General features: G+C 40.9%; 2 protein-coding genes across 2 annotated transcripts; both read right to left on the reverse strand.

The window, feature by feature from the left end:
* Positions 1-7,156: 7,156 nt before the first annotated feature.
* Positions 7,157-7,891, reverse strand: LOC104085406 (uncharacterized). Its single transcript, XM_009589425.3, has one exon. The coding sequence runs from the start codon at positions 7,889-7,891 to the stop codon at positions 7,157-7,159; it is 735 nt and encodes a 244-aa protein (XP_009587720.3).
* A 9,092-nt stretch (positions 7,892-16,983) lies between these two features.
* LOC138901047 (uncharacterized) lies at positions 16,984-17,709 on the reverse strand. Its single transcript, XM_070188773.1, has 2 exons — positions 17,614-17,709; positions 16,984-17,472 (listed from the first exon to the last, which is right to left on the reverse strand). The coding sequence occupies exons 1-2, from the start codon at positions 17,707-17,709 to the stop codon at positions 16,984-16,986; spliced, it is 585 nt and encodes a 194-aa protein (XP_070044874.1).
* Between the last annotated feature and the right edge of the window lie 246 nt (positions 17,710-17,955).

Here is a 17,955-nt window from a genome sequence, read left to right on the forward strand (position 1 = left end):
TAGGTAGAAACTTAAGTTGGAAAAGTCAACCGGATGTTGACCTATGTGTAAACAATCTCGGAATTTAATTTTGATGGTTCTGTTAGCTCCGTTAGGTAATTTTGGACTTAGGAGCGTCCGTAATGTGATTTGGAGGTCCGTAGAAGAATTAGGCTTGAATTGGCGAAATTGGAAATTTGGCAATTTTTGGTCGGCAGTGGAAAATTTGATATCAGGATCGGAATGGAATTCTGGAAGTTGGAGTAGGTTCATAGTGTCATTTGTGACGGGTGTACAAAATTTGAGGTCATTCGGACGTGGTTTGTTCGGTTTCGGCATCGGTTGCCGAATTTAGAAATTTAGAAGTTCTTAGGCTTGAATCCGAGGGTAATTTGGTGTTTGGATGTTGTTTTGAGTGATTCAAAGGTTCGACTAAGTTTGTATGTTGATATATGACTTTTTGGTATTTTTGGTTGAGGTCCCGAGGGCCTCGGGGTGATTTCGGGTGGTTAACGGATGTGTCGAAGTATGAAAATGCAGCTGAAGCTGCTGCTACTACTATTTTCGCACTTGCCGAAGGAGGAGTCGCAGGTGCAAGGTCGCTGGTGCACAAGGGGAGTCCGCAGGAGCGGGCAGTGCTGGGCTACGCAGGATGTGCAGGTGCGAAGAATTGGCCGCATCTGCAAGCCCGCAGGTACGAGGCATGGGGCGCTTATGCGGAAAGGAGGACGCTGGGCAAGTTTCGCAGAAGCGGAGGAAATCCGCAGGAGCGCTTTCACAGGCGCGGGGTTTTTGGACGCAGATGAGGAACCTGAGATCCTAAGTGAGTTCCGTACCTGCGATGGATTTTCTGCAGGTGCGGTTGCGCAGAAGCGAGAAATGGTCCGCATGTGCGAAAAAACTGGGCAGAAACCATAAATAGAACCCTTCGCGAATTTGGTTCATTTCCACCATTTTCAAGTCGGTTTTTGGAGCTTTTGGAGTGATTTTTGAAGAGTGATTCAAGGGATATAATTGAGGTAAGTTTCTTGAGCCTTAATACTCGTATATATGGTGATTTTCTGTTGTTTAATCATGTAATTAGTAAAAATGAGGGGTTAGGGCTTGAGATTTTTGGAGAAGTAATTTAAGGATTTGAAGGACTAAACGATGTCAGATTTTGATGAATATGGTATGGTTAGACTCGTGAGTGAATGGTCTTTCTAGTTTTATAAATTTTGTCAGATTTTGAGACATGGGCCCGGGGGGGTGGGTTTGAGCCAATTTCAGGTTTTGGGCTAATTTGATATTTTTTCTTGTGAAATTAATTCCATTAGCATATATTGATGGTATTGTACTGATTGTGAATAGATTTGGAGCATTTGGAGGCCGAGTCCAGAGGCAAAAGCATTGCGGGGTAGTGATTTGACCGGTTTGAGGTAAGTAATAATTGTTAATCTAGTCTTGAGGGTATGAAACCCCGGATTTCGTATCATTCTACTATTTTGAGGTGACGCACATGCTAGGTGATGGGCGTGTGGGTGTGCACTGTTGGGGATTGTGATTTGGTCCGTCCCGTAGCAACTGTAAAGTTGCATATTTTGTTGAAACTATATGAGATTTATATGTTTTAGAAAGAGTTTTCTGTAAATTGGGCTGAATGTCGTGTTTTGGCATTGTGCCAGTGCTGTTTGGACCCTTAGGGGCCTTTTCTTATTATCCTCTCATTATTTTCGATTGAAAATATATCCTCAGTCATGGTTATATTTGTTTACTGCATAACTCGGTTTTATTACTCTATTTTGATGCATATAAATGTTGTTTTGGGCTGAGCACCCTGTTTTTACTGAAATGCCCGAGTGGCTTGAGAGGTTTATGACTGAGTGAGGCCGAGGACCTGATTTGTGAGGATATTTATGGGATCGGGCTGCGCGTCGCAGCATGTTTGATATAGGCCGAGGGCCTGAGTGATTTAAGCCATGATTTGGCTTGATATAGCACTTGGGCTGAAGGAGCCCCTCCGGAGTCTGTACACACCCCCAGTGAGTGCAGGTACCTACTGAGTGTGAGTTCCGAGTACTGAGTGACTGGGAGGCACGAGTGATTGTGAGGTATGCCCGAGTGGCAAGAGTCATTGTGAGGTATGTCCGAGTGGCAAGAGTGATTGCGAGGTTTGCCCGAGAGGCTGTATATGAGTGATGCTTTGCCCGAGGGGCTGTTTATGATTTTATCATTTTTGCTCACCTTTGCATTTTTCCGTTGAAAAATATTCTTAAATGATTTTTACTGGAACTGGGTTTAAACGAGATATTTTGATTCAAATCCTGATTTTTAAAGCATGAGGTATTTTACTGAGATTTCATGATATGAACGTTATATGCTTTATTGCTCGTCACTACTGCTCAGTCTTTATTTGTTGTTGTTACTTACTGAGTTGGCGTACTCACGTTTCTCCCTACACCTTGTGTGCAGATCTAGGTGTAGCTGGACAGGGTAGCGGTTGTTGATTGTTCTGTTGCAGATTTTCTCGAAGCTAGTAAGGTAGCTGTTTGGCGATCGCAGACCCTGCTCTTCTCCCTCTTATCTTCATCTAGTTGTATTTAGCTATTTTCCAGGCTGATTTAGCCTTGATATTGTTAGACAGATTGTAGTAGATGCTTATGACTAGTGACACCCCGATGTCAGACTTTTCTTTCCGCACTTTTGTTTTGATTTGAACTCCTTTACGAAGGTTTTTATGTTAAATGGCCTTGAAATTTATCCTTGAAATAAAAATATTGGTTTGTTTTGGAAATGAGTCGGCTTGCCTAGTTCCACGATAGGCGCCATCACGACAGGGTTAGTTTTGATCGTGACAATCACAGTCACCACCTGCTAACAATCTTCCCAATTGCTCCTCATCTTCCAAGTGCTTAAGTGAAGGAATTGAAGATGATCCAATCAAGGTGACAATCTTGCCATCCTTTCTGAAGGATACTATGTTAGGTTTGGTATTGATCAGAATTGGAGCTACTTGGTCAATCCAGTCCATCCCAAGGACTACGTCACAGCCTCCCACTTTGAGCAGCCTCATGTGAAATGAAAACAATTCTCCTTGCATTGTCCATTGAAAGTTGGGACAAATAGTATTCGAATACATTACTTAACCATTGGCCACCACTACCTTCATTGGGATTGGAAGGGAGACCATTTGTAATCTCATTCTTTTAATGACTCAAAGATCAATAAAGTTGTGTGTTGATCCACAATCCACAAGAATTGTGATTGGAATTCTCTTGACCAAACCAGCAATTTTGATAGTGGAAGAAGGTTGATTGATGTTGGTTATTCCCATCATTACATTGAGAGACACCTTAGCCTGTTCACCTTCTGCTTCAGCTTTTGGTTCCTCCAACTTATCACCAGCATCATGGAATTACTCCTCTTCACCCTCTTGCCCTTCTAATGCATTAAGATTCTTGGTTTTGCACTGATGGCCAGGGTAGTATCTCTCCTTGCATTTATAACAAAGACCATGTTCTCTTAATTCTGCCATGTTGTTTGGTTTGAAGGGAGCTTGAGCAGGCTGCCTTTGAGTAGGGTAAGTGATTCTTAGTGGTGTATTTTGGGTTGGAGGGGCAGGATTGATAGCAAAGGTTCTCTGATAAGTAATCTGGTTCGGGTTGTAAGGTCTGTTGGTGGAAGTTGAAGGTCTATTGTGGGCTGAAAGTCTGTTTAGTGCTTGAAAGGATTCCTCATAAAGCCTTGCAGCTTCATAGGCATCCAAGAGGGTAACGGGGTTGGATAATCTGACTAATGGCTTAAGTTCAGGTTTTAAACCACTCACAAAGCTTGCCACGAAATGGGCTTCATTAAGCGTGGGATTAACAATAATCATATAACTAGTGAGTTCTTCAAACTTCCGCTAATAATGCTCCACAGTACACAATTATTGTATTTTATTGAACTCATCAACTATATCCAATGGTCTAATGTTACCAAATCTCCTACACACCTCAAAACAGAACATAGACCAAGTAATATTACCTCGATTGTGGGCCAGATAACTATCGAACCATACATCCACAGAATCCTTCAGATGCATAGACGCATATCCCAACTTGTTAGACTCAGGAATGGAGTAAATTTCAAAGAATTTCTCACAATTTCGAAGCCAACCTCGATGATTGTTGCCATCAAATTCTGGAAATATAATTTTAGCTTTGGGGATTTTAGGGCTCTGAGAAGTGGAGTTAGTGACAAGAGCTAACTGGTTCATGGGTTGAGGAGGCAAGGTTATCAGAGGTGGGTTTTGGCTTGGGGAGGCTAGGGTTGGCAGTAGTGGTGGGTTTTGTGATACAGCGGTAGGGCCGTGTAGCATAGGGTAGTTTTCTGATGCTAAGGCTGGGGGAAATGTAAACCCTCTCCTGATAGGATAAGTAGATGAAGTGGAGGGATTCGAACCATTTTTTTCTTCCAGAAATCTGTGCTATGTTCAGTGACAGAGGAGATGCTTGCGCAACAGAGGGAAGAGAGCGAGCTGGAGGTTATGCCTCTTTTTTCTTTTCAGCGACGAGTTGGTCAAGAATCAGCTGGACTTTACGATTGGTATCTTGTAACTCATGTAGCTGAGAGCTGAAACCCGACTGGGTATTCCCCAGCTTCCCAAACCTTTTCGCAGTGTCAGTCATGAAGGATTGCACCTGAAATTTGATTTCCTTCACGCCGTCCTCTACGGCTGTGAACCTTTGTGTTTCAGTGGACATTTTGCAAATGGAAGGAGCCCAGAATGGCTCTGATACTAGTTGTCACAATACTCAACAATCGCAGGAGAATAGAGAAGAGAATGAGAGAGGAGAGAAGAGAGGAGGAAGGGAAATTAGGGTTTTCAATTCATTAATTGCCAAAACAATACAAGACTCAACTGGATTTATACTAATCCAGTAATTGTAGACACCCTTTCCCAATACAGTTGTCCCCGTACCTAATTTTACAACTACATACTGCCATGGGCCTTAATTGCTACGGAATAAACTAAGGAGACTAATCTGTAAAATAGAAAACTTGTATTCAAATAAGAAAGAAAAGGAATTAAACTAGGCTGCTACGTGACATTTTCTTGGTCTTTGTTCTTCAAATCTATTTTGAATTAAAGAGTGTTTCTCTGCATGTGTGAGTGTGAGAGTGAAGGAGATGGATGGGGCGTGGCTGGAGTGGTGGATCGAAAGAGAACCCCTGAGAGAGGCAGTCTTTTTCGGTTTTTTAGTAGATGGATAAAGTAGAATTTTTCTTGTTAGGGGGCCCCCGTTCTCTTTTTTGTGTGTGGGGAAGGGTTAGGTTTTAATGGGGGGGGGGGGGGATCCGGTTGGGCCAGTTAGGGAGATGGGCTAGGGAAAGTTTGAGTCATTTTGGCAATTGGGCCGATGCAAATGCCTTGGCCCAATTGCAATAAAGAACAAACAAGCCCTCTTTTCTTCTTTCTTTGTATTTCAAAGTTCAAACTTAACCCATTAATTAAAACACCCAGTTTATAATTGATTTTGCAAAATGACCTATTTAACTAATTGAATCTAAAAATGCAAAAACGAAGCAAGAATGATTGATGTGTATTTTGTTTTTTGATTTCATGTATTAATTATGCGCTTAATGTGTAACTAAATCCTAAAAATGCAATTCAAAATCTAAAATATTATGAAATTAAGATTTGAATATTTTTTATTCTTTTTATGCTTAACGATATTCCTAACATGCATAAACAATGCGAATAAATGCAAAACAAATAAAAGAAAAAAAAATTCTAAAATTCTATAACAACAATAAAAATTATTTTGAACTATTTTTAGGAGTAATTTCCTATGTGGGGTAAAAGTTAGGTGCTCACAATTACGATTTATATATTCAAAGGCAAAGGGTCCTAAATAGTCCTTCAAGTTTCAGCATTGGATCAAAATCATCATTTATCTTTAACATAGAGAATTAACAGTCCACTAACTAATCAAAACAGGCGCACATGCAGTCCAAATGCAATTTATATGTCACTGATTTAATCAATTATAATTTGATTAACACTTATTTTATCTGAATCAATCGAAAAGTGAGTGAATGAAGAATAAAGACAAAACTAAAAGCGAACTATGATTCTTATTTCTTTTTTTGGTTTTTTTTGTTATGCTTATCGATATATATTGGACAAGGTCTAATTTTCTCAACTTTACAATTGTTTTTAGGAACAAAGCTTGATTTACACCTCAATTATGTCAATTCAACCATCTTAACAAATAGAGATTTTTTATGACTTTCATAAACTTAAAAAAAAAAAAAAAAAATTAATTCGTTCACATTTTTCTATGATGTTTATGTATTAACAGCAAACATGATCAACTATGGAACAAGTAAACTACATCCATGGGATTTAACTGATGCACGAGTTAACATTCAAGATTTGAAGTTTATAGATTCTGAACTTGTCACGGAATCCATAGTTCGTCTTAGTTACTGGATTTAACTTACGCACTCATCGGCCTATCCTTTTCTTGGAGGAGAAGTTTTGCACTTCTATAAATTGACGTTTTTCTTCTCATAACAAGAATAATAGCCTCCACAATATAGTTCTTACGAGAATTATGTTTAGGGGAGATTATTCTCTTAAAAAATTTATTCTCTTTTTTTATTAGTGATAAATCATACGTGGGTCATTTGACCAAACCATAATAAAGTATTATGCTTAGTTTAGTATATTTTTCTTTTATACTCTAATTTATCGTCCATCAAGTTTTACCTTATTAGCTTCTGTATGCACCATGTTATTTTGATCCCAACAATTTTGACCAATAGAACATTTTTAACACATGTGAAAAAGGAAACAATGAAATAACTCAAATGAGTTTCATTAAGGATTGAAAAATTCAAGGAAGCATAATAATATATTTGCATCAAATTGGATATGGATCAATTAAGGAATGTAAAATCTACTTGTTGGATATTAATTAACTACTATATACATGACAAAATGGAGAAAAGAACACGAATCAAATAGCATCGCTTACGTAACAAAAATGGTGTATACTGTATATTCGTATATCATCGAATAATTTAAATAAGATTTTTCATCTAAATTGATCAAGAAGGAACAAAGATAAGGTAACGTTTGGCCATCATAGGGAAAATTTAGTTATTAAAAAAACATAAAACCTCACACTAAATCAAACAAAGAAAAGCCCTAGTTTTTGTCCACAGGAAGCTTAAAGCGACACAAAGGACAAACATGATTTTTCTCAAGCCAATGAACGATACAACCTCCATGAAAAAGGTGCTTGCATGGCATGCGAGTAACTTCAACAACTCCCTCTGAAATTAATGTATCTAGACATATGCTACAATTCTCCTTCATATTGATCATCTTTTCCACCTTCACCTTCTCCAGTGCTTCAATTGCATACGCCGATGTAGGAATAGGCACAAACTCAGTCTCTTCCAACGATAAGCCCGCGACCTGTTCTATCAACTCATCCTCATAATAATTTTGGTAAGGATTCGGAATAGCTTGAGGAATACGATGAATTATGTCCAAAACGATTGGGATTCTTCTCGCTCTTTCATGATTTTCTTGGAGGATTGATAATGTCTTATGCTTGATGTCTTGTATCATGTTTAGTTGATACAAGAGAGGAACATGTAAACATGTAAGCATTACATGTATATTATTCCATATATCTAATTTGTCCTCTATGTCAAAACAGAATTTTTTGACTGTATGATAGTTGAAATGAGTGCGATTATAAAACCTCCAACGACCATCAGTTGCCAGATAGAAATTGTGGTGCAATTTTTGGATTCGACATAGGAAGAAAAATTTGTCCTCCGGCAGATTTTCATCCTCGTGGAGGATGCTTTTTTGGTGCTCTATTGTCCAATGATAAGGGCTAATAGTACTATGGCTCAATTCTCCTGCCATTCAGAATTAGTAATTAATGGAAAAAGAGCAAAGGGCCGAATCGAAATTGAAATTTATGAGTTTGAAATTCTAATTCTTTTCGATCATTAATTAATGAGAAAGATCGGCTTAGTAACTAACGGGAAAAGAAACAAACTGTGGGACAGAGCTTGCTAGCTATATTTGGCTCTTAGATGAAAGAGATATGTGAAGCTAGACTTTATATATAATGATGGAAAAATTTTAAAACCTAATTATGATTGGTAAAGGAAAAAGAAAAGGAAAGCAATTTCAGTTTCCTAATTTGTGATGCATTAATTAAGGGAAAAAGAAAACAAAAGAACATTAATTTTCCTAATTTGCGATGGATTATAAATCTATAGCGAAAGTGGTAGATAAAGCATTATATTTAACTTCCATTTTCTAAATTTAAAAACCTAATTACGGTTGGTAAGGGCAAGAGAAAAGGAAAGCACAGCTATTTTCCTAATTTGTGATGGGTTATAAATCTACAACGCAAGTGGTAAAGGTGCAAGTAAATTAAACTTCCATTTATCTTTATGTGTTCTTAATAAAATCTTGTCGCAGAACCATCATTATTTATTTGTTAAATTTCCTTAATTATATTTGAGTACGTAGAGAATATTATTTTCTTCAAATAAGTACAACAGACACTATTATTAAAAATTTATGAATGTATAATAACAGACTTTGTTTCAATTTATAGACAAAAGTAGTATTGATTTTTGTTTTACATACATACTAATTTGAATGTACTAACTCTTATCTAATTAATGACCTAGTTTTAGAGATTGCACGTATAGGTATTATGTCCAATTTTTATAATATGCTATTAGAATGAGACTCATCTTTTTCTTGATTTACCCGATATTGTATCCTTATATTGTAATGTTCATGCTCTAAATGTCTAGCATCTGGGTGTGGATTTTGTATTAGAATGTCTCCCATTGTTTGATCAAGATAATATTCTGTTATATCCTTATATCGGTAGACGTCCAAGGTCCATTCTCTTAACACTACTCTACTTAATTAGAAATAAATATTCCATCACCCCACAACAGAAAAACACCAAAGATTATATATATATATATATATATATATATATATATATATATATATATATATATATAAAGTTGGGAATTGGCCAGCTGATATGACATCTTTCCCAAGCCAACATTCTTATTTATCTTTTTCCTCATATTTCCACAATTTTCTCTATCTTTTTCCCCTTCCTCTATGTAAATTTTGAGTAATTAGATCCTTGGCAAAAAGTTTAAGATACAGAATTGATTCTCATCTTTTAGAGTAAATGCATTTTTTCGTAAATTTACAACTTCATGCGCCACTTCATTACAGAATTTGAAAGGACTCTTCAACCTTAAATTTTGAATACCACTTGTGTACGGTCAAAATCGATTTTCAGTCATAAAGACTCGTCGAGACGATGACGTTTCGATTGAAGGGTATCTACATGGCAAGCTCGATCGAATTCCAAGGTAGGGACGTCGAGCTTCGAGCTATAAGACCGGTCAACGGCAAAACTCGGTATCATTATCGATCCCACATCCAAATCGAACTACGAGACAATTCGTAGTTCATCGAAGATGCCTAGACCGACCAACACTCACCCCATATATCGATGCCCCAAGGCAGAATCGAGCTCGAACCAAGACCGGGGGCTCGATCTGATACCGAGTTCGAGCCAGTATCAAGCTCGCAGACAAGAGCCGTTATAACCGCACCAAGAGAGAGAATCTTGGCGAGAACCGAGGAAGAGACAAATCATCATGGGTCCTCCACTATATGCATTATTTTATTATGTTGTTATAAATAAAACATAACCCTCTATTATAAAAGGGAGGACCCTTGTAAGCTAAAGGCAGATAGATGTCAATAAACACACCCTTTTCTCAGATACATTGGGATTTCTTTGTGCTTGTTTTGTCTCAACTTATTCAATTTTCCTGTTCATCATTCCCATTTTCATAGCAAAAATATTAGTATTGTTACTTTTGTATCAAAAAATTTTGCGTATCCTTAGAACCATACCTAAATTTAATGTTATCCGATTTTTCGGATAAACAGTTTGGCGCCCACCGTGGGGCTAAGGGTAACAGCGATTGTTTGATATAAATCTACAGTACACTCCAGCTTACAACTTCAAGTCAGCAATGGCTCTACCTATCGACCTCGAAGCCGGCCTTCAAGATGAAACTAACAACTTGGCGCCCGGGGCCGGAAGGCTACCTGACGATGGCAACGAGGCTCGAATCGAAGAACCCGAAATTCGAGCCGAAGTACCATTGGATGTCAATTCACAAATAGCTCTGGAGGCAAATCAGCGTTCCGAACCAGAAAGAAGCATTCAAGGCGGTGCTCGACTCATAGCCCGAGACATCCACAACACGAGGGAAATCGGGGTCAACTTGCGTATGATTTTTGAAATGCTACAAGCCCATCAAGCAGCGATAGCTCAGTTGCATAGCCAAACTCATATGCAAAGCAGGCCGAACTCCAATCCACTTCTTCAAGAAGTCACTCCCAGAACGGAGCTTGCCACAGTGAAATCAAACGAGCAAGGATTGGGGACCGCTCCTGAAATTGCTAGATTGCTCGAGGAACTCACAAAATGAGTCGAAGCCAACGACAAGAAAGTGAAAACGTATAATTCTAGGGTCGATCAAATCCCGGGGGCTCCGCCAATGATAAAAGGGCTTGATTCGAAAAAATTCATACAAAAGCCTTTTCCCTCGAGCGCGGCCCCAAAGCCAATCCCCAAAAAATTTCGTATGCCCAAAATTCCCAAATATAACGGTACGACCGATCCTAACGAACATGTCACCTCCTACACATGTGCCATCAAAGGCAACGATTTGGAGGACGATGAGATCGAATCCATGTTGTTGAAAAAGTTCGAAGAGACCCTCGCAAAGGTAGCAATAATCTGGTATCACAACCTACCACCAAATTCCATCGATTCTTTTGCCATGTTAGTAGATTCGTTCGTAAAAGCACATGCTGGTGCCATAAAGGTTGCAACAAGGAAATCAGACCTCTTCAAAGTAAAACAAAGAGGTAACGAAATGCTGAGAGAATTCGTATCCCGATTTCAAATGGAACGTATGGATTTGCCACGATTAGGCCGTGCAAGCTTTCACCCAAGGGTTGAACGAGCTAAGTTCGACAACATCGCATCGGTTGAAACAAAATTTGATCGAGTACCCAGCAATAACTTGGGAAGATGTACACAACCGGTATCAATCGAAAATCAAGGTCGAGGACGATCAATTGGGAGTTCCGTATGGACCCGTGCATCAAAACCACACAACCACTAAACATTAGTGGGAGATCAACAGAGAACAAAGGTCGAACAGAGACCGATATCAATCGTACATCACAGATCAGATGAACAACGGTTCAGAACGTGATACAGTTCGGAACAATCGAAGGACTAATCGAGGGCAAAATTCTCGGGGACTTATGAGCAAGAGCGTCTTTGATAAATATGCCGAACCTGTAGAAGTTCCTCGATTATCGGAATATATCTTCAACATTGATGCATCCGCCATCGTGTCGGTTATCGGACGCATCAAAGACACCAGATGGCCTCGACCCATACAGACCGATCCTACCCAAAGGAATCCCAATCAAATGTGTGAACATCACGCCACCCATGGCCACAGAGCGGAAGATTGCAGGCAATTAAGAGAGGAAGTAGCCCGCTTATTTAACAAAGGTCACCTTCGAGAATTTCTGAGTGATAGGGCAAAGAATCATCACATGATCATCGGCGGCGTCGATACCCCTCAGGGACCAGTGCTTAAACGCACTAAAACATCGATTGTGAGGGAAAAGCGATCTCGAACTCAAGATTACACACCCATAGGAACTTTGTCTTTCAATGATGAAGATGCAGAGGGAATCATCCAACCCCAAAACGATGCACTGGTAATATTCGTACTCATGAATAAAACTAAAATTAAGCGTGTGTTAATTGATCCAGCTAGCTCGGCCAATATCATCAGATCGAGGGTCATAGAACAGCTCGGCCTGCAGAACCAAGTCGTACCCGCAACTCTGGTTCTACATGGATTCAATATGGCATGTGAAACCACCAAAGGCAAGATAACCCTACCGATAAACGTGGCCGGAACCATCCAGGAAATAAAGTTTCACGTGATCGAAGGCGACATGAGATACAACGCCCTTTTCGGAAGGCCATGGATCCACAACATGAGAGCTGTACCTTTGACCCTATATCAGATCCTCAAATTCCCAACATCGAGAGGTGTCAAAAAAGTGTACGGAGAACAACCGGCCGCAAAGGAAATGTTCGTCGTCGAGGAAGCAAAATCAATATCTTCGTCTTCGCCGATAAAAGGAACAGGTTCAGAAGGAGACACAATTGAAGAACAGAATGCCAAATAGCAATCACAGACATCGGTTCCGACCCAGCCAGGTAAGCAGAACATCGAAGAAGATAATGATCAATGGATCTCACGATCCTTCGTGACCCCCGATGATTCCGATGTCACCAAATCAACGATTGAGGAACTGGAGCAAATCATACTAATCGAACACTGGCCCGAACGAAAGGTATACCTGGAACGGGTTTGAGCCCCGAACTCAGGAAGAGACTCATTCAATTTCTTATCGATAACATCGACTGTTTTGCCTGGTCCCATTTAGATATAACAGGGATCCCACCGGACATAACGACGCATTGGCTAAGCTTGGACCCTAGGTTCAGACCGATGAAGCAAAAAAGAAGATCCCAATCGGAGGTAAAGCACACATTCATAAAGGATGGGGTAACCAAACTTCTCAAAATAGGGTCCATTCGAGAGGTGAAATACCCCGAATGGTTAGCCAATGTGGTTGTAGTGCCTAAAAAAGGGAACAAACTTAGAATGTGTGTGGACTATAAGGACTTGAACAAAGCATGCCCCAAAGATTCCTTCCACTGCCCAACATCGATCACATGATCGATGCCACGGCCGGCCACGAGATCCTCACCTTTCTCGATGCCTATTCCGGGTATAATCAAATTTAGATGAACTCGGAGGACCAGGAAAAGACTTCATTTATGACCAGATACGGAACCTATTATTATAATGTAATGCCCTTCGGGCTAAAAAATGCAGGAGCTACTTATCAACGCTTAGTAAATAAAATGTTCGACGAACAGATAGGTTAATCAATGGAAGTCTATATTGATGACATGCTAGTTAAGTCCCTGCGCAGAGGACCATTTGACCCATTTGCAGGAAACGTTCGGGATTCTAAGGAAATACAACATGAAGCTCAACCCCGAAAAATGTGCTTTCGGGGTCGGTTCGGGCAAGTTCCTCGGCTTCATGGTGTCAAATCGGGGTATCGAGATTAACCCCGACAAAATCAAGGCCATCGATGACATCACCATCATGGAGAGAGTAAAATCTATACAAAGGTTAACAGGAAGAATTGCAGCCTTAGGCCGATTCATTTCAAGATCATCAGATCGAAGTCATAAATTTTTCTCTCTACTCAAAAAGAAGAATGACTTTGCTTGGACACCGGAATGCCAACAAGAATTACAGGAATTGAAACGATATCTGTCGAGCCCACCACTGCTTCACACTCCAAAAATCGACGAAAAACTTTACTTGTACTTGGCGGTATCGGAAGTCGTCATAAGCAGTGTCCTGGTTCGAGAAGAGCAAGGTACGCAATTTTCCGTTTACTACGTAAGTTGGACCTTAGGAGAAGCGGAAACCAGGTATCCGCACTTAGAAAAATTGGCACTTGCGCTGGTAAACGCCTCTAGAAAGTTAAGACCGTACTTCCAATGTCACCCCATAAGCGTATTAACCACCTGCCCACTTCGTAATATTTTACATAGGCCCGAACTATCAGGCCGATTGGCCAAATGGGCCATCGAACTCAGTGGGTACGATATCGAATATCAACCCTGTATGGCCATCAAGTCTCAAATTTTAGCAGACTTCGTGGCCGACTTCACGCCAACCCTCGTACCCGAAGTCAGAAAAGAACTCTTGTTGAAATCAGGTATATCGTCGGGGGTATGGATTCTTTTTACGGACGGGGCTTCGAAGGTAAAGGAGTCCGAGCTAGGCATAGTTTTGAAACCCCCCACGGGTAACATTATTAGGCAAGCTATTAAAACTATCAGGTTAACTAACAATGAGGCCGAGTATGAAGCCTTGACTGCATGTCTCGAACTAGCTAGAAACTTGGGAGCAGAGGTCATTGAGGCTAATTATGACTCTTTGCTGGTGGTGAATCAAGTAAACAAAACCTTTGAAGTCCGAGAAGGTATAATGCAAAGGTATTTGGACAAACTACTTATCACTTTGCACCATTTCAAACAATGGACTCTACGTCATGTTCCACGAGAACGGAATAATGAGGCCGATGCGCTTGCGAATTTGGGATCATCGGTCGAGGTAGATGATTCGAGCTCGGGGACTGTCGTTCAACTTTCAAGATCGGTATTCGAAGATGGGTGCACCGAGATAAATTCTACTAGCTTAACCTGGGATTGGAGAAACAAGTATATTGAATACTTAAAAAACGGAAAGCTCCCATCAGACCATAAAGATCCAGGACCCTACGGACTAAAGCTGCTTGATTTACATTGGCCAGAGACGGAGCACTATATCGAAGGACATTCGATGGACGGATGGTAGTATGCTTGGGTCCGGGAGATACCAATTACATCCTACGGGAAGTACACGAGGGCACTTGTGGGAATCACTCTGGTGCCGACGCATTAGTTCGAAAAGTGATCAGAGCGGGGTATTATTGGATCGATATGGGCAAAGATGAGAAAGAATTTGTTCGTAAATGTGATAAACGCCAAAGGTTTGCACCGATGATCCATCAACCCGGAGAGAAAATTCACTCGATCCTATCCCCATAGTCGTTCATGAAATGGGGAATGGACATCGTCGGCCCTCTGCCATCGACCCCAGGTAAAGCCAAATTCATTTTATTTATGACTGACTATTTTTCTAAATGGGTTGAAGCGCAGACGTTCGAGAAAATAAGAGAGAAAGAAGTTATAGACTTTATTTGGGATCATATCATATGCCAATTCGGGATACCCGCCGAAATAGTATACGACAATGGTAAGCAATTCGTTGGCAGCAAAGTCACAAAATTCTTCGAAGATCACAAAATAAGAAGGATACTATCAACGCCATACCACCCCAGTGGGAACGGACAGGCCGAATCAACGAACAAAACTATTCTCCAAAACCTGAAGAAGAGGTTGAACGATGCTAAGGGAAAATGGAGAGAAGTCCTGCCCGAAGTCCTTTGGGCATACCGGACAACGTCAAAATCCAGTACGGGGGCGACCCCATTCTCCTTAGTATATGGTTCCGAAGCATTGATACCAGTAGAAGTCGGCGAACCTAGTCCCAGATTTCAATTCATGATGGAAGAATCAAATAACGAGGCTATGAACACCAGCCTTGAATTATCGGATGAAGGACGAGAAGCTGCCCTCATCCGATTGGCCGCCCAAAAGCAACGAATCGAAAGGTATTATAATTGAAGAACTAAGCTTCGCCATTTCAAGCCCGAGGACTTGGTGTTAAGAAAAGTCACCGTCAATACCCAAAATCCAAATGAAGGAAAATTAGGACCGAATTGGGAAGGACCATATCAGGTGTTCGAGAACGTCGGAAAGGGATCATACATGCTCGGCATCGTAAACGGCAAACAGCTATCAAGCAGTTGGAATGTATCACATCTAAAACGGTACTACTGCTAAGGTACGACCTTTCCATATTTATTTAACTGACCCCTGCAAAAGTCCAAACAAGAGATGAGGTGGATCTTTCGCCTAAAAGAACGTGGTACACTCTTTTTCCCTTAGACAGATTTTATCCCAAATTGGTTTTTCGGCAAGGTTTTTAATGAGGTAACCATCGGTCGCACTGCACTTTCAACAGTATCTGAGGCCTCTTACCAATCGACCTCGAAATACCGGGGGGGGGGGGAGGGGGGCGGGGAGCATCAGGCCCTCAAATACATAAAGTTCAGATGCAAGAAAGTCATTTCACAACAATAGGGTTCCAACAGAAAAAATTGTAAGAGCCAAATGGTCAAAACGAACCATGCTCATGTAGATTGGCCCGAACATAGGCGCAAAACATGAACACATGTACAATGACTTGCGATTTATTATGCAACCAGCCCGACTATTAAGCCTACGGGCTACTTTTATTACGAGTTCGAGCAAGCACTCACTCGACCATTATGCCTACATCCTACATTATTTCGAGTTCGAAACATTCACTCGACTATTAAGCCTACGGGCTACTTTTATTACGAGTTCGAGCAAGCACTCACTCGACTATTAAGGCTACACGCTACTTTTATTATGAGTTGGAGCAAGCACTCACTCGATCATTACGCCTACGGGCAATATTATTTCGAGTTCGAAATATTCACTCGACTATTAAGCCTACGGGCTACTTTTATTACGAGTTCGAGCAAGCACTCACTCGACCATTATGCCTACAGGTTACATTATTTCGAGTTCGAAACATTCACTCGACTATTAAGCCTACGGGCTACTTTTATTACGAGTTCGAGCAAGCACTCGACCATTATGCCTACGAGCTACATTATTTTGAGTTCGAAACATTCACTCGACTATTAAGCCTACGGGCTACTTTTATTACGAGTTCGAGCAAGCACTCACTCGACCATTACGCCTATGGGCTACATTATCTCGAGTTCGAAACATGAACTCGACTATTAAGCCTACGGGCTACTTTTATTACGAGTTCGAGCAAGCACTCACTCGACCATTACGCATATGGGCTACATTATCTCGAGTTCGAAATATCCACTCGACTATTAAGCCTATGGGCTACTTTTATTCCGAGTTCGAGCAAGCACTCACTCGACTCGACTAGCAAACCTAAGGGCTACATCACTTCAAATCTGATCGATTAGAGAGACTACGAGATCAACATTTGATTAAACGTCTTCACAAAATAAAAACAAGTCGACCTTGTTATATATATATACAAGATTTCCTACATGATTAATTTACAAACGTGAAGAATTAGAAACTAAGCTTCCTGGTCACCCATCGGAGCGTTCACTCTACTGTCAAGCTCTTCCCCATCCTCGGATACGCTTTTGCTACCATCATCATCAGAAGCCAAAGCTTCAGCTTCCGCTTCGAGCTCTTTTGCCTTTTTTATATCTTCAGTAAGGTCAAAACCTCGAGCGCGTATCTCCTCGAGGGTCTCCCGCCGAGACCTACACTTAGCAAGTTCGGCAACCCAATAAGCTCGAGCATCGGCAGTATTCGCCGCTTCCCGGGCCTCTATCTGAGCAGCCTCAGCATCGGCCCGATATACAGCAATGGACTTATCTGCCAAGACTTCCGACGACTCAACCTCCGCCTTAGCCTCAGCAAGCCGTGTTTCAAGCTCATCGATCTTCTTAGCTTGAACCGACCCCTTCTGCTTGACACTTCGAAGTTGAACGTCGGCCGATAATAATTTTGTCAATATGGTTTCTTTTTCCGTAGCCAGGCAGTCGATAGTCTCCTTCTACCGATTGCATTCAGCTCGGATTTGATCAACTTCTTCTTGAAGTAACCCGATCTTTTCGATCTTTTACTGCAGCTGAGACAACGAAGGGTTAACCTCCACAGTTGAGCCAGACCTATACTTTAACAGAACGAGGCTCACCTGATTATCAAGCTCGACCTCTTTTTCACGAACCTTAGCCAAATCCGCTTGGAGATCCTTTATCGTCTCGTCCTTTTGGCTGCAAAGAAGCCGCATGGCGTCTCTCTCACCTGAGACCTTATGGAGCTCGGCCTCACACTGGCTAAGATCGACTCGAAACCTACTAATGGTCTGCACAGTAAGAAACACAAGTCAAGTATGGAAAAGAACAAAGAAACCAAGTGTGGAAGAATCATTACCCGAGTAATGAAACGTTAAGCCTCCTCTAATAAAAGAGAAGCGTCACCGATATCGGAAGCATCATCGAATCCAGTAAAGCAATCCCTAAAAGGGTCCCCTACA

The sequence above is a fragment of the Nicotiana tomentosiformis genome, chromosome 11 (genome assembly GCF_000390325.3).
Source record: "Nicotiana tomentosiformis chromosome 11, ASM39032v3, whole genome shotgun sequence".
Classification (NCBI taxonomy): Eukaryota; Viridiplantae; Streptophyta; class Magnoliopsida; order Solanales; family Solanaceae; genus Nicotiana; species Nicotiana tomentosiformis.